The sequence below is a fragment of the Siphateles boraxobius genome, unplaced genomic scaffold (genome assembly GCF_051911475.1).
Source record: "Siphateles boraxobius isolate OS27281-9 unplaced genomic scaffold, OSU_SipBor_1 86, whole genome shotgun sequence".
Taxonomy (NCBI): Eukaryota; Metazoa; Chordata; class Actinopteri; order Cypriniformes; family Leuciscidae; genus Siphateles; species Siphateles boraxobius.
Genome location: NW_027509215.1, coordinates 9807501 through 9834211, shown reverse-complemented (window position 1 = coordinate 9834211; position 26711 = coordinate 9807501). Strand labels below are relative to the sequence as shown.

Genomic DNA, 26711 nt, shown 5'->3' with positions numbered 1-26711 from the left:
ACATATTTACAAAGCACTTTTTGCAATATACCTTGTTTCAAATTAGCTTTACAGAATTTGTGAACAAGGGCTAGAAATGAACAGTTTGAATCTATAATAATTTTTTTAATGATTTATATAAAATTTTAATTTTATAAATGCATAATATTTTGATGTTTTTGAAAATAATTTATAATATTTATAAAATATTGTAAATTTTTATAAGTTATTTATATGGAACTTTTCACAATGGACATTGTTTCAAATTAGTTGTACAGAAAAGCATAACAGTAATAATGTAAGGTGCTTAATATATTTTATATTGATACATTTGTCTGTAAATCCCCAGTGTGCGAGTCAAGCTCGTTATGAAAGTCGTTTGGCAAGGCTAAAGTAAAACGTGACCATCTTAAACCAGAACATCAGTTTCCAGATAAAGATCCTGTAAAACTGCGGCTCTTTAACAATTCTCAGAGTCTGCTGTGTATGAATTACCCCTCATTACATCAATATCAAACTCATTTGAGGTTTTTCCCTAATTTCCCTCATTTCCCATCTAACTTTAGCCCAGCTCTATTTTCATTTTCATCTGAGGATCTAATTAACTGGTTAATTGGCCATAATAACTCTTTAATTACAACGATCTGATTGATTACCTGAGAATGTGTGAATTCTGCTGCAACTGAGATCATGAGGAATAGAGGAGACGCTTAACGAGAGAAATTACTATTACAACTGCAGATAAATCATCTGAAATGTTCTACATATATAATGTACACGCTGTAAAAGACAATGATATTCGGTAATATTACTGATTTAACTGCAACTGCATTGATCTGGACATTGACTCTATAGGTTGGAATAAACTACATGATTTTTGCTCAGATTTTTTGCAGTCTGAATAAGTCAACAATAGTTGGCAAAAGTCTGCAGATTTTTACACGATTCTGAACAGACAACTAAACAAAACAACGTAATTTACTAGAGGTTCTGACAAAATGTTAATTGCTGCAGTCTATTTAAAATGTTTAATTAATCTGGATGAGTTATTTAAAAAAAATCGGTTGAATGAATGATTCAATGACTCACTCATAAATCCTCCACTTGTTTCATTACTGGATGAATCGGCATTTTTCAACGAATCTTTTGAATGAATGATTCAATGACAAATACATGTTTAACAGTCACTTGTCGCCACCTACTGGTGTAACAATATAACGATACAATCTTTATTTGAAGTGTCTAATTACTTTCAAAAGGTGATTTACTCTAGTTTGATCCCTTCCATAGACATCAGTGTTTATATCTGAACTATTAACTTTTATCCCAGTTCTCCTGTGATAATCTGAAAGATGTTAGGCTAACACAGAAATAACAATACACACACATACACACACACATATGTTATATATATATATATTGTATATATATATATACACATACACATATAGTATGTTATATAAACAAACTTTTATATTAGATGCAATTAATCAATTTGACATACATAGAGTACATTCAAATCATATACACACACACGTATGTTTATATTTATAACATCTTGTTCCTTCATATGTCTCTATATACAGCGGAATGACAATACACACACACACACACACACACACACACACACACACACACACACACACACACACACACACACACACACATATTATATTATATATACTGTATATGTACACACATATACAGTATGTTATATAAACAAAATTTTATGTTAGATGCAATTTGACATACATACATACATTCATATACATGTATGTTTATATTTATAACATCTTGTTCCTTCATATGTCTCTATATACAGCGGAATGACAAAAAAATCGAATTTATCTTGACTTATGTTATAAAATCTGAACTGTTCTGACTGCTTTTTAAATAAAATCAGGTATAAGAAACAGGCAGATTATTAAAGAAACACTAATATTGTCCAACACTGTCCCGAGAGCTTTACCTGTGACAGTCCACAGAGAGCGTTCTCAGTTAATGAACTGTGTGTGTGTGTGTGTGTGTGTGTGTGTGTGTGTGTGTGTGTGTGTGTGTGTGTGTGTGTGTGTGTGTGTGTGTGTGTGTGTGTGTGTGTGTTCTCAGGTGTGGTGTTCCACTACCGTTCTCCTGCCGATGGATATTCCCTGTCGTATGCGGAGGCCGTTGGAGCGTGTGAGGATAATTCGGCTCAGATCGCCTCTGTTGAGCAGTTGTGGGCCGCGTTTCACTCCAATATGAACAACTGTGAGGCCGGCTGGCTCAAAGACCAGAGCGTCAGGTCAGCAACACCAGTAAACCAGTTACATCTCATGCTGGTCTAGTTATTCCCACCGCCAGCTAGGGTGACCACCATCAAACAAACTAAAACATAACCTGAAACTGTTATATAATGTCTATCTAACTTAATAAAAACATTAGCATTCTGCCTTTCAGCTGATAAAAATACGTTGTTATTTAGTCCCTTCCAGAAAACAGCATTACATCACAATGTAACATAACATGTCTTTATTTTACATGTCATTTAAATTCAACATCTCTGAGCACAAAGGCAGCATGCAGATCACTATTTCTGAAACATTTCTGACCAACTAAAATCCAACAAAATAAACAATGAATAAATAAAATATAAAACAACATGAAATTAGATCATTGACAGTCTTATATTTTAAACCAAAAACGTTCATATTTTTTTGAAAGGATGTGAATTAAAACAACCACAGCAGGGAACAAGTTGATAAATTTTGTTCAATTTAAAATGTATCCATTTTTATCCATTTGTTTTCTGACAGAAACACACGGAACGAATCACCGCTCCACATTTTGATTGACAGCTGTCACAACCCACTAGTGACCGTGTTTACTCCTGTGCTTTCACCCATTGGATAGTATTTAAAAAACGGCTATTTGTACTTCTGACGAAGCGCTGTTAAATATAGGTGAAAAACTACGGTGCAAAAATAATAAATAAAATGATTTCTTAAAAAGGCAGAAGAACGCATGCACGTTTTCTTATTATGATAATTAAAACTAACAGACTGATGAAAATGCGGGACATTTTCTCAATATGCAAAAAGGCTCCTTTTGCCAAACTGCAGGTACAATGTTTACTAGCATCTCCATGACAACAGTATTTACATCCGGATTCGTCTGGATTTCGTCTGATCTTCACTTGTCTCCTCACCACAGGTATCCCGTACAGACACCGGAGCTCGGTTGCTTTGGACACACTGAGTTTTCTCGTGGAGTGAGGAATTATGGGAAACGGGACCCTTCGGAATTGTTTGACGTGTATTGTTTCGCCAATGACATGCAAGGTGAGTTTCTGAAAAACATGTTTTAAAGGGGTCATCGGATGCTAAATTCACATTTATATTGAAAAAATCTTCTTTTTTTATCCTCAAAAAGCCTAAACACTGTTAATAATCAAGCCGTTTGGATATTGTGAGCACGATGATGTCATAATGCTCATGCTCCGCCCACGACCAGTGACGGACTGTACCCTATTAGCATATTTCCTGTATTGGCAATGGGGGGGGAATGGGTGTGCAGTTGCTCATTATCATTTAAAGAGACATGCACTGAAACGGGTCAACAGAGCTGTTTTTAAGGAGGTAAGCAGGGTGTTTTAGTAGTTTTACACAACCATTGAGGAATTTTAACCAAAGTATGTTACAAACTTTACATGAAGACCATAAACAATCATACCAACTTGTGTAAAATGGGCATCCGATGACCCCTTTAATGTTTTAATATACTATATGTATTAATATACTGTTTTGATATGCTTTGAAACACTAACGCATTAACTAACTAACTATAATTATTATTATAAATATAATTTTAACCCTTTTTTTTATTAATTGTAAATTATGTATTAATATTATATTAAATATTTATGTAAGTATTTATTTTATTTAAGTATTAATTAACTAACTAACTAATTATTATTATACATATTATTAATTATTATTATTAATTTATTTTATATTGTATATTTTGTATTGATATTATATTAATTATTTATTTATTTACTAAATAGTATATGATGTAGTATATTATTTAAGTATACTATGAATTAAATAAATAATGGTATATATAACATTACATTATTTATTTATTTGATATATTAATTATATATTACGTTTTTAATGTTATATATTAATTATTTATTTACCAAATAAATAAATTACTTAATAATACACTATTAACTAAATAAATAATTGAATGTATAAGTATGCATAATGTCATTAAAATATAATAATTATTGTTTTTTATTTCTTTATGATACATATTTTAGATTATGTATTAAATTTATATATTAAATATTTATTTATTATATTAATTGTGTATTATGTATTAATATTATATATATCACATATTTATTTATTTATAAATATACAACACAATATCCTTTAATGTTAGCTAATGAACGTTATTGTAAAGTGTTACCCGTGTATTATAAACTCCTGGTAGTGTTGTGACATTAATCCAGCTGAACTCACAACCGTTCTGGTCCCGTGTTCCTCCAGGTGAAGTGTTTCCCGTCTCCGTCCCGGAGAAACTGTCCCGTGCCTCGGCCTCTTCTCACTGCGAGTCTTCAGGAGACCGGCTGGCCACCGTGGGTCAGCTCTACCTGGCCTGGAGATCTGGCCTGGGTCACTGTGAGCCGGGCTGGGTGTCTGACGGGAGCGTGAGGTCTGTCAGAGCGCTTGGGTCCGAGTGTCCCGGAGGAGAACCGGGCGTCACAACCCTTCCATCAACAGAACTGAGGAACGGATCCGCTCGCTTTGATGCTTTCTGCTATCGAGGTACACACAGAAAAAATATCACTGGCATGGTACCCTTCTAATTTTTAATATTTAAGGTACTAATATGTACACTTTTAGTACTAAATATAGCTTTGAGGTATATACTAATATGCACACAAAGGTGTAGCTTTTGAAAGGGTACGACCCCAGTGACAGCTTTTGTACCTTTTTTTCTGAGAGCGTATACAGTGTTACACAGTCATGCATTACAGCAGCTGCTATTATATTATAGGGGTGTAACGATACACTCATGTCACGACGCGATACATATCACGATACTGAACTCACGATACGATATTATTACGATACTCCAAGACATTTGGTTAAAGGTTAACAAAAAATGAACTGTTGATTAAAATGCTACATTTGATATTACATTGTGTGTGTAAATGCATAGACTTGGACTCGGTGCTGGAAACCCAATGCAGGACAATAGAGACACCAGGATAACATTATTCATGATTCTGAAATTATTTTAGACGAATATGCATTTCTGCATTTGCATATGCCCATTGCATTATTATACATTATATTCAACATTATATATAGTAGTTTAATGTAGTTATTACTCTAATTTTTATTTTTGGTTACTATCCACGATACATATTGTTGCATTTTTGTATTGCGATATGTTGTGACACACCAACTCTATAATGTTCATTTTATAGATCTAGGGATGCAATGGGGATTTTGTTAAGAGATGTGGTTAACCATGATGTGAGGCAAAAAACGTATGACTGGAGATGTTCAGCGTAATGTAAAATATCTAAAGTGTATTGCGTAATATTTTTAACAACTTTAATGTTGCATGTTTAATTCAACAAAAGCCATTCAGCTTCCATTTTTGAAATACATATTTTTTTAATTTATTTATTAAAAATAAAAATATATGTATTATTATTATTATTATATTTTAATATAAATATGTATATAATTGTAATATACTTATTATATGAATTGTTTATTATATATAAATATTGTTTTAAATTTCTTAATAAATAAATATACTATATACACTATTAAGTGCATCATGTATTAAATACATATTGCAATATTTAATATTAATACATTATATATAATTAAAATAATAAAATAATAGTAATAATAATATTCAGCTAGTGCCATTCAGCTTTCATAAATAATTTAATATATAATATTAATACATAATATATAATTAAAATAATAGTAATACCAATATTCAGCAAGTTTTTAATTTAATTAACCGGTTTATTATTTTTATTAATATTATTATTATAATATTTGAATATAATTATTTATATTATTGTAATATAATTATTAAAGTAAGTGTAGATTATGTTTTAAGTATTTATTTATTTACTAAATAAATACATATACTAAATAATATACTATTAAGTATACTATGTTTTAAATAAATAGTTTCATATATAATATTAAAAAATTATATATAATTAAAATAACAGTAGTAATAATATTCAGCAATTGCCGTTCAGCTGTCATCTTGGAAATAGAGATATTTAGCATTTTTTAAACCAATTTTGAGGGTTAAAAGTCACACGAAATTGTTTTTTGTCACACTGGAAATGGAAAGTCAAGACAAATGCATTGCTTTATGAGACAATATCTTTCAGCATTTTTATATACTTCACAATTTATTTGAATTTGGTATTCCATGCATTAAGAAAATTTCCAAACTCTGCACACTATACATACTGCATACTACATTTTTTTTATAGTAGATGCAGAAAGTATGTCATTCTGAATGTACCCTTAGACATTTGACCTTACATATAGATTTATTTATCTGAATAGACTGTCCCTGGTAATCGAACCCGTGACCTTGACGTCGCTTGCATGTGCTCTACCACTTGAGTAATGTTTTTAGAGAGAGAAACTGCAGTAATTGAATTGAATCCGTCGACAGCAAAGAAACCACAGAAGGCTGTGACGGGCATCGTGAAGTCCTTACTGAGACCGTGGAGATACATGACTGGAGACGACACATCCCAATCTCACTCTTCCAACACTGGTACATTTATACACTCCACATTCAGCAGGAAACACTGGGTTATCTGGCTTTAGCTTAGGATGTTCAGTCACTCTCACTTATACTGAGTTTTATATACTAAATCCAGCAGAATCTCTTGTTTGTTATTGGTAAAGGGAGTATATTTTACCTCATATGTCCACTTTTCAGTCAATATCAGTCAAGGTTTTTGCATTAAAAAAAATCATCATTTTGATTTTCAGGTCCATTCTTCAGCTTCTCTTTAGAACAGGATGAGAGTTTAAGAGAATTTAAAATGACCTTGCAAACATTTTTTTAATGTTTTGATTGATATTTAAATTCTGCTGATTTAAATGTGTCACCAAGGTGATGTTGCACATTTTTAAAAGTTAGAATGGTTTGAAAACTATAACGGACATCAGTAATATATCCCAGCAAAGGTCATGGAGTTACAGTATATAAATTAGAATTTATACAAAACTTAATGTTACATTGACCTTTATACCAAGCTTTCAAAAGATCAAAAGAAATTAATACTTTTATTCAGCCAGGACGCATTAAATCGATCAAAAATGACAGTACAGACAATTATAATGTTACAAAAGATTCTCTTTCAAATACATGCTGTTCTTTTGAACTTTCTATTCATCAAAGAATCCTGAAAAATAAAATGTATGACGGTTTCTACAAAAATATGAAGCTGTTTTCAACATTGATAATAATCATAAATGTTTCTCGAGCATCAAATCATCATATCATACTGATTTCTGAAGGATCATGTGACACTGAAGACTGGAGTAATGATGCTGAAAATTCAGCTTTGATCACAGGAATAAATTACATTTTACTATATATTCACACAGAAACCGCTATTTCAAATTGGAATATTATTTCACAATATTCCTGTTTTGGTTTTTCTTCAAAAACATTAAAAAATCTTACTGACCCCAAACTCTTGAATGGTAGTGCATGTTGTTAAAATGATTTATTTCTCATATCTGCCATGCAACGAGCGAGTTCAATCTGAAATCCTGTTTCACTTGGAAATGTCATATTTTGACAGTAAAGAGTGCTGTTTTTCATGTTAAACTCAATGAAGCTGCTCTCTGACTCTGTTCCAGACGCACAGTCGGATCTTCCCGACCTTCATCCCACTAACTGGACCGGACAGGTGGATTTGGACAAAGATTTGGATTTGCACATGGCCGCTGAAGCCCCCGAGCTCTCAGCCGAGTATCTGACGGCCCGTCTCCGAGCTGGAGACACGTCTCTGGACTGGAGCGGACAGTTGGACTCGTTCCCAGACGGAGAACATGTGGTGTCAGATCCGGGTCCTGGAGGCTCGGCCACCGAGGAAGAGGATGAAGATCTCTCCGGTCAGTCTGTCAGTCCTACAGCTCCTCGAGGAAAGGGCAAGAGTTCCCTCAACAACATCGTCAGCTCCTTGTGGAAACCCTGGAGCTACTTGACAGGAAGTGATGCGGAGGCGACAACCACGAGTGTGACGCCTGTGATGGACACGCAAACCACTGCGGCTCCTGACTCAGGTGACTATTATGCTTTATCCCATGTTAATCTTTCTTTAGTGTGTGATGTTGCCGTTTGAGCTCTGAGTTCTTCTCTATATCAGTGTCAGTGTTTCTGAACTTTCTGAAACGCCTCCATTATAGTCTTGAGTTTCTTCCGGGAACGAACACGTCACAATATTCCTCATTTAAATAATTAATATGCAGAATAAAGGGGCGGAGCCTGGTTGAGTTAGTTAGTAGTGTGTTGAAACTGGCGGTTAGGAAAAGGGGCGGGACATTTCCCAAACACACTCGAGCGCTCGACCAATCACAACACACTGCTCCACCTGACCAATCAGAGCACAGTGTGCTTTTCAGAAGGAGGGGCTTCATAGAGACAGGAAGTAAACAGAGCGTTACTGACAGACTGGTAAGAGAGGATATTTAAGTCCCCTGTGGTGAAAATCAAGTTTTTAATGTTGTTTATGTGTCTATGTGGTGTTTTCAATATGCTTTAAGAAAAAATCATGTGTAAATTCATAAGTCGACAGCATTGCTGAGTATTTTCTCCTTAAAACTGCAGTGAACCAAAGACAGTCTCAAAAACACGCTTTGAAATCGCTGGTGTTTCTGACGTCACAAACTACCTTATAACCAATCAGATCAACGTGTGATCGTCAACGAGTGGATCTCTGAGTTGAGTGAGTGGAGCCGGGGCTCATTTGCATATTCATAGAACCGCGTACTAAATGAGAATTACATTATAGATATTTTAAGGCATCAAGAAAAAATGTTCCAAGGAATACATTTTTAAATATGTAATTTTGGTGATCAAAGATGAGTTTTAAGGGATACAATTATTGACTTCATGGAGACTTCAAAAAGTATTTATCTGTATATTCCTGTAGAAACATATGAATAAAAAAAGTGTCCATCCATCCCAAGTCGAGGAGGCCTGAACGTTAAAGTTTCAAGATAATACTTCAGTTAGTGTCCTTTCTGCCTTCATTAATACAGATACCTTGTCTGGTCCAAACGAAACCCGACAGCATTAATGTTTAACGTCAAATGGAAACTTAGGCCTGTCGCCTACATTATTAAAGTCCATTTTCCATGAAGGCAGAATTTGGGCTCTGTCCCAGTGGAAGCTTCATAATTGAGGGTTGAAAGCCAGAAACTGGAAAACTGCTACCACACTGTTCACTTATGTACGCTAACTGTACGCTTGAATACTTTGTGTGGTTTATTCTGCTGATATACCAAATATACATGGGAGCTCATATTTAAAACTTTCCAATGATTTCATCCTGAAAGTGTATACACGAACAAAAGCTTGAATATGCGCAAAATTCCCTTTATAAAACCCAGTCAGCAGAAATTTTTAAAATTATAGCAAATACAAATTGTCACCGACAAACAAAACAATCTAAAGTTCATATATTTTTTGCTTAACATCTGGATAATGACTTTATGTAATTTGAGTGTAACTCAGTAACCCCATTAATGAGAGTGCGATATTTCATCTAAATATGTATATATATATATATATATACAAATAAAAACATTGTTTTCTTCATTACTTCGCTCACTCCAGTATAAGAGTCTAGAGTGCGAAAGGTGTGCACATATTTACGCTAAGTTTATCATTTTATAAATCCCAATATGTGTGTGTAAATTATGTATAAACATTGCGCATGCACAAAAAGGGCATTGAAATGTGACAACATAACATTTACACATCAGGTCCCTTGTCTGTTAGAAAACCTACTGCGCTCCCTACCTACACGGCATTTAAGACGGACTATTTCACTAAATATTTGTTATTTTAGTGTATTATGTGGAGAATTTCAGACCACTCATCCATTAGGATGCTGCTTTAGGCCAGAAACAAGTACACAAATGAAGCCGCGAGCATTTGGCCTGCGGGCGTACTTAGATTATTAGCTTTTAGCAATGCGAGATTAATTTCACACACAACGGCACGCAGTTCATTACTGAATGCAAGTAGATGCGCTGGCCAAGTGCTTACGTACTTGCGATAAGTTTGTTTTTCTGCATTGCCTATATAGAAGCAAGGCAGCTCACTAGGTTTTGGAACAGCTTCTTTTATTTAGTAAAATCACATTTGATGTAAAATACCCATTGCTTTTCATCCATCAGCCAGTTCTATCACAGTGCTGTGATATTATGTTGTGCATTAAGTGAAAACATTTGAGATTTAATTTTGTGAGCGGCACAATGTGAAGATCACACGTCTCCTTTTTTTTAATGAAGAATCAGTGTTATTTCAGTATTATTTATATACTATTATAGTATTTAATAGTATTTTGAATTAGTTATTCTATTTTATTATTATTCATTTTGTTTAAGTTTTGTAAATTCATTAGGTGTTTTTATTTCAGTTTTTATGTTTTTGTAATTTTTGTATTTCAACTCGTTTTAATTTAAGTTAGCTGCCAAAGCAACATTTCTTTTTTCTTTCTTTCTTTCTTTCTTTCTTTCTTTAATTATTTTTTTAAATTTTTCATCTAATATATTTTTTTATTTCTGCTTTATTTTAATGAACAAAAACTACTTTTGCCCAGATTTTGCCCAAATTTGAGTCAATGTCCAATCGCCAAAAGTTAGAGCCAGTCTGCAGATTTGAGTTGACTGATTTCACAATCACAGTGTATGATGAGCAAATTTTTAGCTTCAAACCTGAATTCCATCCAGTCAGACATAGAAGAGATCAACCAATCTTAATATTTTGAGCCAATTTTAGAACACATTGTTTTCATTTGTCATGCTTCTCCTAGCAACGTGTTTTTGCTTGAGTTTGTGTGTCGTTTAGTGAATGCTGCTCAGTTTGTCCTCTATAAGCATTTAGAAAGACAGCAAGTGCATGATGCCTAGTGCTTTAAAAGCATTTCGTGTAGCAAAGTTTAGCGTTCCTGCCTTTAGAGGTGAAAATGGTGCATCTGATCACCTCAACAAAACACATAACCTGAGAAATCATTAGCACAAACAGACTTGAACGGAGGGAGTTACACGCTGAAGTTTGATTCAGATAATTGATCTTAAAAATGAGCAACAGTAGTAGTGATGCTTGACCACTAACAGCCTGAAGTCTTAGACGAGTAAATAAAAACTGGAGTCGAGTGAATAAATAATGGGAAAGTCTGGCAGACAGTTCGCCGCTCTCTCGAGACAAAAAAAACAGATTGGAGGAATGAATCCAAGATGCACTGCTGATTGAATAAACCACCACAGTAATCACAGCTTGTGTTTGTCTTCACAGGGTTGATGTCATGGTGGAATCGCTCATGGCTGCCTCGTCCTTCAACCGTCACTGATAAATTAAGCACATCCAGAAGTTCGGACGTGCCGACATCAAGCCTGCCAAACACCACAGACGACAACCGCACAGGTCGACCTGCACAGAGATTAGGAGATTGGGTCATGGTGACCGAAATACCTGAGCAGAAAACCAAAACCGCCGAATCCAAAGTCTCCGTATCAACTGAGAATTACTCCGGAGAGAGCAGAGTCCTGGAGACGGAGGGTAGCTCTTGGGGAGATACGTATCTGTCGTCCCAAATGCCTTTGACGGTGTTGACGTCGAGAACCGGTTCCCTCGCCACTACCGATTCGCTCGCCACCACCGGTTCCGGTTCCCTTGCCACCACCGGTTCCGGCTCCCTTGCCACCACCGGTTCCGGCTCCCTTGCCACCACCGGTTCCGGCTCCCTTGCCACCATCGGTTCCGGTTCCCTCGCCACCACTGGTTCCGGTTCCCTCACCACCACCGGTTCCGGTTTCCTCGCCACCACTGGTTCCGGTTTCCTCGCCACCACTGGTTCCCTCGCCACCACCGGTTCCGGTTCCCTCGCCACCACCAATTCCCTCGCCACCAGTGTTTCCGGTTCCGATTCCCTCGCCACCACCGGTTCCCTCGCCACAACCGGTTCCTTAGCCACCACCGGTTCCCTCGCCACCACCGGTTCCCTCGCCACCACCGATTCCTTAGCCACCACCGGTTCCCTCGCCATCACCGATTCCTTAGCCACCACCGGTTCCCTCGCCACCACCGGTTCCCTCGCCACCACCGATTCCTTAACCACCACTGGTTCCCTCGCCACCACTGGTTCCCTCGCCACCACCGGTTCCCTCGCCACCACTGGTTCCCTCGCCACCACCGGTTCTGGTTCCCTCGCCACCACCAATTCCCTCGCCACCACTGTTTCCGGTTCCGGTTCCCTCGCCACCACCGATTCCTTAGCCACCACCGGTTCCCTTGCCACCACCGGTTCCACACGCGGCCATGAGGCCCGTGGAGAAATCCAGTACAGACGCAGGAACAAACCCAAGCGGCCCAACCCAAGCACCACTGAGATGATGACAGCCTTCGTCCACAGCACAGCGACACCCTCTGGAGTGTCTTATATTGCTGAAAACAGTGGATCGACCATCTCAACATCTCCAGACGAGTCTCGGACTGCAAGCTTTGGAACGACGGGAACCAGCAGTGAAGAGCCGGATCTGAGCAGCACCGAGGCCGTCAGGAAGAACCACTCCATTGGAGAAGATGGTAAGATTTTATTTTTTCAATCAGGGCCATACGCAGGGTTTTATAAATGTTGAGGCTGCTAATGGGGGTTCTGGGATATTTACGGATTACAGGAATCACGTGAATTATATACAAAGTTCTGTCATGAAACTCTAGATGGCGCAGGTTAATAGGTCCTAACTCAACCTGCTTGTAATCACATCATTATCTACGGGGCACAGCTGATCAGTAGCCAATGAGCTTGCATGCTTCACCTTCAAATATACGGGTCACATTTGCCTTAGCATTGCAGCGTGCTTTCAGAAACCCTCCACCTTCCCCAGCTCCACCTGTATAGATCTGCCATGGGTAATTCATGTACGCTATATTGTACAGCAGCAGCATATCTTACTTGCTCACAGTGTCGTGTATGTATTGGCAGTAGCAAGTCCCGTACTTTACATTTAATCATTTAGCAGACGCTTTTATCCAAAACTACTTACAAATGAAGAGATTGTTTTGACTTACAAGTGTTGCCAAAAAAGATTGCGTTCAGAACATACGTCTGGCGTACTGAGTTTAGGTAAAAGGGAGCAGAGCCAGTGGTTGTTCTGTAGCCAAGCACCAGTGCCTTGAATCTGATGCGAGCGGCAACTGGCAACCAGTGCAATTTTGTGAGGGGAGGTGTGACTTGTGTCTCTTTGGCTCTTTAAAGACACTCTTGCTGTAGCATCTGGATCAGTTGCAGAGGTTTGACAGTGCAAGCTTGAAGGTATTACAATAGTCCAGAGGATAAAACAAGCACTTGGACAAGGAGTTGTGTAGCATGCTCTGATAGGAAGGGCCTGATCCTCCTAATGTTGTATAAGGTGAATCTGCAGGACCGGGCATTTCTAGCAATGTGGTCTGTGAAGTTCAATTGATCATCAATCACAACTCCAAGGTTCCTGGCTAACCTTGATGAAGTTATGGATGACGAACCTAGCTAAAGGGAGAAGTTGTGGTGTAATGTTGGGTTGGCCAGGGTCACAATCAGCTCAGTCTTGGCAAGGTTTAGTTGAAGGTGGTGCTCCTTCATTTAGCAAGAAATGTCTGTCAGACATGCTGAGATGCGAGAAGCTACCGTCTGATCCTCTAGTTGGAATGAGAGGTAGAGTTGTGTGTGTCATCAGTGTAGTAGTGATAGGAAAAACCCTGTTTCAGAATGACAAATCCTAGTGATCACAAGTCAAGTCATCTTTATTTACAGTATATAGCGCTTTTTACAATACAGATAGTATCAAAGCAGCTTCACAGTGATAACATGAAAATAATACAACAAAGTTTGTTTCTAGAAGAAAATTGTGTCATCGTCCACCTTAAGTAAGGCAGATCAATAATATTGTTGAATATTAAATGTCCCCAACTAAGCAAGCCAAAAGCAGAGGCAACAGTGGCAAGGAACCAAAAGTCAATCGGGTGACAGAATGGAGAAAAAAACCTTGGAAAAACCCAGTGAATGAACGAACAGTGTATGATTATGATTCAGGCAGCATTACAGGTCAGAAGTCAGATTGGATTAGAACATGCAGAACATTTATCCAGTTCCATCTGGTTGAAAGTCGAAGTCATGCCGGTATGGAGACGAGTTTGTTGAGGGTCAGTGCCAAGTAAATGGAGAAGAAAAGTGGTCCAAGCACTGAGCCCTGAGGTACTCCAGTAGCTAGATGTTGGGTCTTAGACACCTCACCTCTCTATGACACCCTAAAAGACCTACTTGAGAGGTTGAACCACTGGAGTGCGGTTCCTGAGATTCCCTTCGTTTTTAGGATTGACTGGAGGATCTGGTGGTTAACTCTGTCAAACCCTGCAGACAGATACAGCAGGATTAGAAGTGAGGATTTATAAGACATGTTTTGTGTAAGAAAGCTATATGCGAGGAGTGCATGAGTCATCATGAATATTGATGTGTTTCACACCTGAGAAGACAAAGACCCTCCCCTAATGGCCCTATCAGGTGGGACTGTGAGGGAACTAGAACAAAGAATGTGGAGAGATTAAAAGAATTGCTTTTTGATTATTTGGATTTATTTACAACACAACATAATCCAAAGATACATAACGAAGGACAAAAAGGGCACATTATTGAACAGGAATTGTTTCGGGAATGGCACAAAGGTGTATGACTGTTCAAGTTTGTCTCTGTTTGTCTGTGATCTAAAGACAGATACTTGAACAGTCACGCACCTTTGTGCCATTCCTGAAACAGTTCCTGTTTACCATACCTGTCATTTCCAAGGTGTTTGCTTTTTCATTTTACAATGTTCATGTACAGAGACTCGTGTGAATGTTTAATCAGTGGCATCTGGTCCCTGAAAAAAAAAAAAAAAAAACTTTGTGATTTAAATTTCACACAAATATATATAAAGAACACCATGTTTGTTGTGACTTGTAGGCATGTACTTGTAGGGCTGCATAAAATAATAATAACAATAATAATCATTTTTACTTTACAGAAAACTTTTATTTTTGAGGGGGAGAAGTGCAGGCGGCCTGTAACTATATATCATTTTAAAGGAACACTTCAATACACTACACTAGAGAAAAATATATGGATTATCATATGTTACTTTAAATGTTATCATTCATTATGAAATTAGATTGGAGTAAAAACATGTAGCTTAATGTTTGACGGGTTTTGCTTTTCAAATGCACAGCGCGAGTGTCCCAAACTCACAGCTCTTGTAGAGACAATTTACTAAAGTGATCGAGCCGCTCCTCACTATGAAACATTATTGTTACCACATTATAAACATCTACGTTTGATCCACGAACACCGTATTAGGGGTTGGAAAATAAGAGGGATTGATGACATCATACTTGGTCAAAGTCATTTGCGCAGGTTACATTTAGATAGATTATGTAGACAAACATTTTGTTTCTTTAGAAAAGTGCAACCTTATAAAGCCAATTTTTTTTTTTTTTTAACTTAAGTTGCTGCAAAGAACCATTAAACAACCTGTTTTCCTCCTGATTTGAGAGCGTGTCCTGATGGCTGCACAGTATTTACACCAGATAAGAGATTTTGAATAACCTTTGAATCAGATATGGCAGGGGGGTGGACGTCCAGGTGCAGGAAAGAGACTCTTGTTGGGTTTAATTATGTGAGGAGTGTGTGCTTTGGGCAGAGAGCTCACCCAATGAATATTCAGATCGGTGCATGAATATTAATCAACGCCCACAGATTTGCTTATTATACTGAGAGCTTGCGGCCAGTTAGGAATATTTGGATGTCAAAATGGACAAAAAATCGATTTCAAACTAGTTGTCTGGCGTAGCAACCAAACCATTATAATTAATGAGCACATGGCAGATAATCATTACATTTCATTGACTCGCGGCCTGATGTGTCCGATTCACTTTTCACATGTTTCAGAATCATTTAAAAAGTGCAGAGACACTATATAACACTTATTAGCTATGCCAATGAATATTAATTACATTTGGATTGTCGTGGAATGTAGGTCAGTGAGGAGATTTTTTCATTGATATGAAATAAATGATATATTGACTAATCTATACAGCCAATTAACTTTTTTTAATGGCTTTTCAGTCACTCATGCGTGTGTTTGTGTGTGTGTGTGTGTGTGTGTGTGCGTGTGTGTTTGCGCGCGAGTGTGTGTGTTCACGCGAGTGTGTGTGTATGTGAGTGTTTGTGTGTGTGTGTGTGTGTGCGCATGTGAATGTGTGTGTGAGAATTTGTGAAAGTTTGTGTGTCTGTGAGTGTGTGTGTGCATAAATGCATGCATGTGTCACTATTCAGCTCCCAGCGGTTTAGCACTTCATCTGGCTCTTGAATATGTGATACGCTACAGTAGGAGGAGTGTGCGCGCGTGCGCGCGTGTGTGTGTGTATTCACACTCGTTGTCTTCAGCATCTGCTCTGATTAACTCTGACTTTCAGGGAAACTGTTTTAATGCACAAGAGCTCGTCACATTCATGCCTGCAGATCTTCTTATTTTAGTCTCAATCAATTTCTCTGGCTGCTAACTGGCTTTTCTGTCTTAGGCATTGATTTCTCCGGTCATGTTATAACCAGTCGGACTGACACAAACTGACATTCTCTCGTGTCTCCCGTCTGTCGTCCTGAAGAATGGCAGATTTGACCTTCAGTGTTACATCACCTGTCAATCACATGAGCCCTGTGGCCTGTACACACTGACATGACGGATGTGGAAGAAACACACTGACACTAACGGAATGAAATAACTTTGTTTATATGTTGACAAACTTATTTTATCGAGCTATTTGACAACATTTTCATTTAATTTCATGAAGTACTAAAATATCTAAAACAAAAAATGTATAGACAATATATAGATATTTAAGAAAAACGAATAAAAATGACAAAACACACACACAATTACTAGAAAATGAACTTTAATACAAGGAAACGGAAATTCTAAAAATAAAAACGAATTAAAAAGAACTAAAATAGTATATCAGTGATATCAAAATAACATTGGCCTATGTTTAAATCGGTTTTATTCCGAAAAAGCAAGAAAATTAGATCTTTTAAATAATAAATATTGTATTTATTCAAGTGTGACATTTTTATATAACTAACAGGGTTTTCGTATAAAATGGTATCTGTATTATTTATAAGCATTTATAAGCGTGTTAATGATATCATTGAAGTGTTTTGAAGAAGATCGAAGCACACGCTGTGTTAATGTGATGATGTGTAAGTAAATTTGCAGCTGTGTAAACACTGAATTAAATCAGTCTTCCTGATGGGTTATTCTTTACCCCTGATGATTGTGTGATTATCACACTCTATTTCTCTCGCTCTGTATGCAATATTTGTATATCGCTCTGCTTTGTGAGGTTAAGAGGGCAAATGCATAGGTGAGAGGTGATTTTTAACAGTTATATAATGTTGCATATAGTTTTCTGTGTACAGTATAACCCATCATGGCATGCTGGTGTGACCTCAAGGATGTGGCTCATTTGCATTTGTGCTAAAAACAAACAAACCAATTAGGGCTGAAACAATGGTTTGCCATGTGATGCCGGTAATTAAGTGATAAGGGGCGTGGCCTGTGGAACGAGAGGATTATTGGTGGGTTGCTCTCAGCACAGTTGCCATGACAACAGAACCTGAGTGCATCCAAGAGAGTTTTTGAAGCCCATCAATGTGAGAGAGAGACAAAGGAAAAGACAAAGACTAACTGCTTCTTTATAGTCCCCCTGTAGTCAATAATTCAATCCCTTAAAACTCATCTTTGATCATCAAAATTAGATATTTAAAGTTTTTTCTTTGAGAAAAATTCTTCATGCCTTAAAATATCTTGATTGTAACTCGACACCCTTGCCTATTTTAGTATGTGGTTCTATGAATATGCAAATGAGCCCCGCCTCCACTCACTCACTCACTCACTCAGAGATCCACTCGTTGACGATCACACGTTGATCTGATTGGTTACAAGGTAGTTTGTGACGTCAGAAACACCAGCGATTTCAAAGCGTGTTTTTGAGACTGTCTTTGGTTCACTGCAGTTTTAAGGAGAAAATACTCAGCAATGCTGTCGACTTATGAATTTACACATGATTTGTCTTAAAGCATATTAAAAACACCACATAGACATATAAACAACATTAAAAGCTGGATTTTCACCACAGGGAGACTTTAAAAGACTACAATTGAAAAATGTATATATTATATATAAAATTATACTAGTGTGTCTAGTAGGAGAGACTGTGTTACACGCCACTGATGAAATCCACCCGCATTTCAGAAGTGTTAATGTCAAGCCCTGTTTATACTGTATGTATGTGTATATATGTGTGTGTATATATTTATCGTTTTAGGATATAAGGCTTATAGCAACATGAGTGTGAGTAAATGATGATATATGATATCTTTAAATGTATATCACGTATATGTCCTTCAGTCTGTGAATTGACTTTCACACACAAAGATTTTTCGTACCACTGCATCTTCGATTCTTTGTCTCTCTGTATATATATATATATATATGGCGATGTTGATGTGGGATTGTCACAGTGCAGGTCAGTGGTGAAGCTCATTCAGTGTGTGTATTAGAAAGAGCAGTTCTCTGAAACCCATTACAGGCCTGAACGAGCGCACACATGTGGTGTAATGAAGAGAGGCTCGAGAGAGCAGGACTAAATGTTGTGTTTTCGTATTCTGCTCGAGATCCGCCCTCTTACATCGACTGACATGCAGAGTGACCAAAAACTCATGAGCCAACAATAATACACCAGAACGCAACATGTAGAAATATATCCTCGATGCATGGAAATTCAAGCAGATCTACATTTGATATCGCTCTAAAAATAATAAATATGTATTATTTCACGTCATACTGTTAGTCTGACGGATGGAGGAAGTTTTTTCATGTGTGTGAGTTATTGGATCTGTGTTTGAACTGAACTAGAGGGGAAAATCAAATTGCTTTTTTAAATTGCAATTGTGATTTAAAATTATAAAAAAATTCAGCTATGTTTATAGGACTGCACAGTTTTGTGAAAAAAAACGTAAATTTATTTTATAATTAATTATATATTAATTATATTGATTTCAATAGCGATAATAATAACCACTCATTATTATTATTATTAGCAGTAGTATTATAATTTTTTATAATAATTTCATTTATAATAATTATATTTTAATATACTGTAAATATAATAATGATATAGATTGTGATCATAATAATTATTATTATTACATATTATTATTGTTACAAATAACAAATATTACTATTATAATAGGCTATATATAATATTTAAATGTGTTTAATAACATTAATATAATACCAATAATAATAAATTGATTTTACAGTGCGACTTTAAAAATACAATATTAATATTTATGGCTCTCTTCATTTCTTTATTTTAAAATGTTGCATCATTGGGCTCAGAAAGCTTCTAATTTCATGCAGATTCACAACCTTTTATATTTGAGACACTAAGATAATCACGGTTTGGGTTTGATTTTGATTAATTACACACACCTTGAACAAATACTGTATTTAACTATATGCCGCTGTTTAGTGATGTCTAAGTCAAGCGTCACTGTTATTATTGCTCATATTAGTGTTATATAATTAAACAGTTTTGCAGCAGGTAAAGGTACAGTGAAGTGCCAGTGCTGTAATGTAAGACAAATGATGTTTGTAACACTGGACTCATTTACCAGGTGTTCCTCCTGAACCTCTCTGACGCGTGTCTAACTGTGTGTGTGTGTGCTTTATAATCACAGACAGATTGTGATGGATAACCTCCACAGCACCAGTGACAGCAGTGTGTGTGTGTGTGTGTGTGTGTGTTCTGTTGCAGTGGACGACAGGTGCAGTTGTCTTCATGGAGGGACGTGTCTTCCTCACGGAGAGGCTTTCCGCTGCTTCTGTCCACAGGGATACGCAGGAGAGAGCTGTGAAATCGGTGAGACTTTAAACTGAAAAAATGACGTTTTCTCTCCTTCATGGCGATCCTTTATTTCTTCTGTGGTTTAAAAAAAAGAAAGAAAAGCTGCTCTGATGAAAAGAACACAGAGACCAGCTTTATAAAGTGTCATTACAGTAGTCCATTAAACACAAGGCTGTTTCAAAGTTATGAACAAACAGTTACAATAATAGAATGTTCGGTCAAAGTGGAATGTTTTTTTTAAAAACGTTTTAGTCTGACATTTTTTAGAATGTTCAGAGAACATTCAAAAGTAACCGTGTTTGAAGAATGATGGAATGTTCCCTTGATGTTTTTCAAACACTTCAAAAATGTGAATGTTCAGAAGAACTTTCAGAAACGTTTTCATAACTTAATGGGAATGTTAGCACAATGCTGTGTGTGGTATATACAAGATTTTCAGTGAATAACGACTTCAATTTTAGTCTGTTCCAAATGCGAAAGACCTTATGACTTCCGAAGACTTCAAATAGGACTACTGTCGTGATACTGTGATGCGCTTTTTATGATGCGTCTTTTTGGAGATAATAACTAGCAGTATAAACATCTTTTTGGGGTGTGTAATTGCTTTTTACCCCTGACAGTTTTTAACTCATGGACCAGCTGTCGTTTACAGTCTGTCCTTTACATGTTGTGTTCTTAAAGAGGGCTTCATCCAGACTGTTATTTAAAAAAAGTAAAAACTGCCCAGGGATCCCACGTTTCACTGTAAAATATCAGGAAATGTTCAAATTCAAATGATTTCCAGGCCTAAAATTGCTCTATGTATATTTGTATATTACATATTTTATATTTACAAAATTAATTAAAAGGTATGAAATAATTAGAAAAGTTATGAAATTTAATTTTATCAAAATGTGTGAATATCCTGAATCTATTTAATCACCAGATGAATTGGCCTCAAAAGTCTATAGTGATTTTTCATGAATAACTGGAAAGGTCGTTTAAAATATCAAGGACTTTTGTTGTATAAAAAGTCTGAGTTTATAAATGTTGGAGCTTCAGACTGTTTTTCTGCGTGTTATTAAAATTTGCATGAATACCTAGAGGAAAATATTAAATTCTGTCTCAGATGTTTAAATATGAGAAATATAAATAGATAATTATGATATTTTAGTATGATTTATATTATAGTATTTTTTAATATTCTGAATTAGCTTTTGTTTTTATATTTTCAGCTTTTAATTTAATTTTAGTTTAACTTTTAGTAATTTAGTTATGTGCTTTTTTCAATTTTATTAGTTTTTGTAATTTTAAATGTTTTTATCAGGTTTTTAAAGTACTTTTTTTGTACTTTAACTTTTTTTAGTTGCCCAAGGAACATTTCTAATTTTCATTTAAAGTTTTTAAATGTTTTATCTAATAGGCTATTTATATTTAAGCTATTTTTCAGCCATCTCAATTTCCAAAAATAAGAGTTGGAGCAGCTCAGATCACTTGATGAGAAATGTTTCATATTGAGATCTTTTGATTTCAGATCATATCTTGTCAAATCTGAGGCGTTTGAAACAGGATCTCAATCTCTTCTGAAACTCTAGATGATCTTGTGAGACTAGCGGGTCTTTTTCTCAGCAGAAACACAGAAGCAGGAAACTTCACATGACACTTCTCTCAGAAGGAGTTTTCTCCATTTTGAAAAGCAGCTGCTATATAGGCAGAGGTCAGAGGTCATGTAGTCCATCATTTGAGACACAGACGTGTGTGTTTGGGGGGGGTCAGAGGTCAAGGGAAGGCTGACAGGTTTATTTTGACCTCATATTTACAGCCGTGTGTTCTCGGAGAGATCAATGAGATGAAGGACAATGCTAATTCAGTTTGTGCTTTTATTATGATGAAATGAAATTATTATAATTCGACTTGCTTTAGATTAGTGTGTTCGGTTGGTTATAGGTGTAGTTTTCAGAAGACATTTGAAATCGTTCATCCAAACCTGTTCAGCTTTCTTTCTTCTGAAAGCTTTTATTCTCAGTGTCTGGAAATTGTGTTTCAGTGACACAAGAAAGATTGTCATACAGGTTTGGAAGGACATGATGACAGTGATTTCATTTGTTGTACTGTATATTTGCAATAATCTGGTGTTAATCTGCGCATGATTTGTTTCTGTGAGCAGAAGACATGAAGACTTCAGATGCTCACAGGCTTTACTCATCTAGACTCGCAGCTCTTGCCCAGCGGCTCCCAGTTTGCATAATGTATGAACATATTCAAATATTCATGAAGTGCAGAAGTACCTTGCGAGTCTTTAAGACACGAGATACGGCTTTTCCTTTCTTCTGACGAAGATCAACGTGACCGATCATGGAAATCACTGTTCACGTATTTCATGTTGTGTTTAAGGGGAATTCATCTCTATTTAGGTATGTATTTTTGCACTGTATGTGTGTGTGTGTGTGTGTGTGTGTGTATAGGGCTGTCGATTTAACACGCTAATTTAATTAATTAGTTATGGGAAAATAATGCGTTAAAATTAACACATCCACCATAGACAGGTCATAGGTCATCTTACATTTCATCCAGCTGATGGCGATGGCAACAACTCACTGTGTGATGAAGCCTAGAGAATACAGTTATATGCCCCTAAAATTCAAGATATCAGGGCAAAAATGCCCCTTTATGAGTTTTTGTCTCATATTTATTTATATCGTGATAAAGTTGATCAATATCACACTAGCAACAGCTGCAATATCACACGAGTGCTGGTTTCGAGTGCAAATGAGATATTGATTTTATACAACGGTTCAATAAATAAGGAGTTAACATTGTGTTATATTTTAGACTTTTGCTCAGTTTAGCCATCGAAAATATTACCTGTAAAGCCAGAGCAGAACTGTTGATGATCTCTGAGTAACAGACAGTGATGCTTCGTTTCTGGATGAATCAGCGTTTCCAGCGAATCAATCGGGTGAATGAATGATTCAATGACTTGTTCATAAAGAGCCATTTAGTTCATTCCTGAATGAATCAGTCGTTTGAACAAATCGAATGAATGAATCTCACTTACTCGTTTAGACATTTACCGCCACCTACTGGCAGTTTTAGTTTCTTATTTAGAAAAATGTCATATGTCCATATTAATAATAAAAAAAAATTAAAGGCATAGTTCACCCAAAAATTTAAATCCTGTCATCATTAACTTAACAACCGTTGAAGTTTTTCTCATTTAACACAATAATGTGATCTTTTGAAGGTAATTTCTCAGAAAAATGATGTGCGATTAATTTGATTAATTAATCACCATATATATATATATATATATATATATATATTCACACTTAAATATTATATAAATATGCAATTTAAAAATATATATATACACACATAAAATAAATGATGTTTTGTGAAAAGAACTTTCAGATCACTATATTTTTTTTGTATTGACAGTAATTATATGACATTTTCCCCTCTAATTTTTTAAGTTCATTTTATTGTACATTTTGCAATTCTTTTGTAATTCCTGTCTGCCTCACTGACTCATTATATTCTCATATGATAGTAACAAATTACTGTATTGCAGTAAAAGTACTGCATATTATATTAGTAAATTATATACGAATCCATTTTGTATGTAAAATAAAGACTTCCCTAATACATAAATCATTTATAATTTAAAAATATATGTATTTCTCATTATTTTTACATTAATGAGAATTTGTGGAGGAATTCTTAATTATCATGAAAATAATATCTCTATAACTTTGATGTAATCGTATGATGAAATGTGTTCTTGAGAGGCTTTATGACATCCAGCTTATTCAAGTTTTCATCAGGCTTCATTTTCTTCCCGTCACGTTTAAGGCGCCATGAAATGGTGTGATGAACACAACGCTCGAATCCGTCACACATTAAGTTGCTTAAAACATCCTGAGCTCAGAATACAGCCTTCCCATGATCCTCTGCTCGTCTGAGAAGTTCATGAGTCTGACTGAAGCAGCAGACGTTTGTGACACGAACTTTTAAGACTTTCAACTTTATCTTGTCAAGCTCCTCTGATGGCAACTTTTTTTGCAAGCCTGACAAACACTGAGCCTCAGAAGTGTATGCTATATTGGGAAATGTCTGCATTAATGTCCTATAAACAGTCTGTGGATCTTTTGGTGAGTAATCCGTGAGCTTTAAAGCGCTTACACAGGCCTGTGACAGACGCTGAATGACTCTTAACGCTTCACGTTTTCTGCTGGAGTCACACTATCCTCCTGTTTCAGAGAAGCAGATCTCACTCCTCTATGATGGACTGTCCCTCTCCATCTGTGAGCTTTCAGGAGATCCTTCAGTCAAAAATCATCATTTTTTTTAAACCATATTATTGCACAGCTTGATATAAAGTTATCCCCGTACTTATGTTGTTCTCACATAAAGAAATATGTACTACAGGTGCAACCCGAAAAAATTAGAATATCGTGCAAAAGTTATAATTTTGATTATTATGGCTTAATGTTTATGAAAACCCCAAATTCAAAATCTCAAAAAAATTTATTATTACATGAAATCAATAAAAAAAAAGGATTTTAAATACAGAAATGTCGGTCCTCTGAAAAGTATAATCATGCATATGTATATAGTTATATATACTAAATATATTAGTTTCACCTTTTAATTGAAAAAAAAAGTCTCCCTGTGGTGAAAATCCAGCTTTTAATGTTGTTTATATGTATATGTGGTGTTTTTAATATGCTTTAAGACAAACCATGTGTAAATTCATAAGTCGACAGCATTGCTGAGTATTTTCTGCTTAAAACTGCAGTGAACCAAAGACAGTCTCAAAAACACGGTTTGAAATCGCTGGTGTTTCTGACGTCACAAACTACCTTGTAACCAATCAGATCAACGTGTGATCGTCAATGAGGGGATCTCTGAGTGAGTGAGTGAGTGGAGGCGGGGCTCATTTGCATATTCATAGAACCGCACATACTTAATGAGGCAAGGGTGTCGAGTTACATTCAAGATACATGAAGATTTTTTTCAAGGAAAAAAACATTTAAATATGTAATTTTGGTGATCAAAGATGAGTTTTAAGGAATTAAATTATTGACTACTGGGCACATTGTGCTTTTCAGAAGGAGTGGCTTCAAGACTCAAGAGGGGATAATATATGACCCTGGACCACAAAACCAGTCACATGGGTCAATCTTTTGAAATTGAGATGTATAAATCATATGAAAGCTGAATAAATAAGCTTTCCATTGATGTGTGGTTTGTTAGGATAGGACAATATTTGGCATGAAAATCTGGAATCTGAGCGTGCAAAAATATCTAAACATTGAAAATATCGGCTTTAAAGTTGTCCATTTATGTTTGCGATTTTGCTGCATTCACTCACAAAAATACATTTTTTATATATTTTCGGTAGGAAATTCACAAAATATCTTAATGGAACATGATCTTTACTTCATATCCCTAATGATTTTTGACATGAAAGAAAAATTGATAATTTTGACCCATACAATGTATTGTTGGCTATTGCCACAAATATACCCGTGTGACTCGTGACTGGTTTTGTGATCCAGGGTCACATGACCTCTTCAATCATTTAGAAACGTCTCTGAACTGCTGTTGTTTAATGAATCGTCTGTGTCTTTCTTCATGAGCATGTATCATATGATGTGTGTGTGTGTGTGTGTGTGTGTGTGTGTGTGTGTGTGTGTGTGTGTGTGTGTGTGTGTGTGTGTGTGTGTGTGGGGGCACTTGTTCATCCCAGAATTATCCTTTTCTCCTGGTTTTAATGAAACCTGACAGCACTGCTTGCCTCTGTAAATATTTTGCCACACTCTTCACACACACTGACAGTTTATTACTATGAATGAGTGTAAAATTATGTAAATGTGCTGCGCTCTGTTGTACACTTGGGTGATTCGATTATAGGTTTAATTATTATCTCTGTGATCAGTGAAGATATGAACACTGGTTTTAACACAGTTAAGGAAGTTTAAAGAACACCTGTAAACCGTTAATAATGATGAATTATAATACTTAAATTTGGGGTCTATTTGAAATAAATTCATGCTTTTATTCAGGAAGGACGTATTAAATTGATCAAAAATTACAGTAAAGACATTGATAATGTTACAAAAGATTCTATTTAAAATAAATGCTGTTCTTTTGAACTTTCTATTCATCGAAGAATCCTGAAAAATAAAATTTATCACTGTTTCCACAAAAATATGAAGCAGTTTTCAACATTTGATAATAATCATAAATGTTTCTTGAGCAGCAAATCATCATATTATAGTGATTTCTGAAGGATCATGTGACACTGAAGACTGGAGTAATGATGCTGAAAATTCAGCTTTGATCGCAGGAATAAATTACACTTTAACATATATTCACATAGAAAACAGCTGTTTTAAATTAGAATAATATTTCACAATTTTACTGTATTTTTGATCAAATAAATGCATCTCGGTGAGCAGAAGAGGCTTAAAATGTTACCG

General features: G+C 35.9%; 1 protein-coding gene across 1 annotated transcript in view; it reads left to right on the top strand.

Annotated features, from left to right (window-relative positions):
• Positions 1-26711, top strand: part of ncana (neurocan a) — an 86715-nt gene that overhangs the window by 41829 nt on the left and 18175 nt on the right. Inside the window, exons 4-10 of the mRNA XM_077222114.1 lie at positions 2086-2260; positions 3169-3296; positions 4512-4790; positions 6694-6798; positions 7899-8324; positions 11566-12855; positions 20158-20262. Coding sequence (XP_077078229.1) covers positions 2086-2260; positions 3169-3296; positions 4512-4790; positions 6694-6798; positions 7899-8324; positions 11566-12855; positions 20158-20262 — 2508 coding nt within the window. The remainder of the gene's footprint in view (positions 1-2085; positions 2261-3168; positions 3297-4511; positions 4791-6693; positions 6799-7898; positions 8325-11565; positions 12856-20157; positions 20263-26711) is intronic.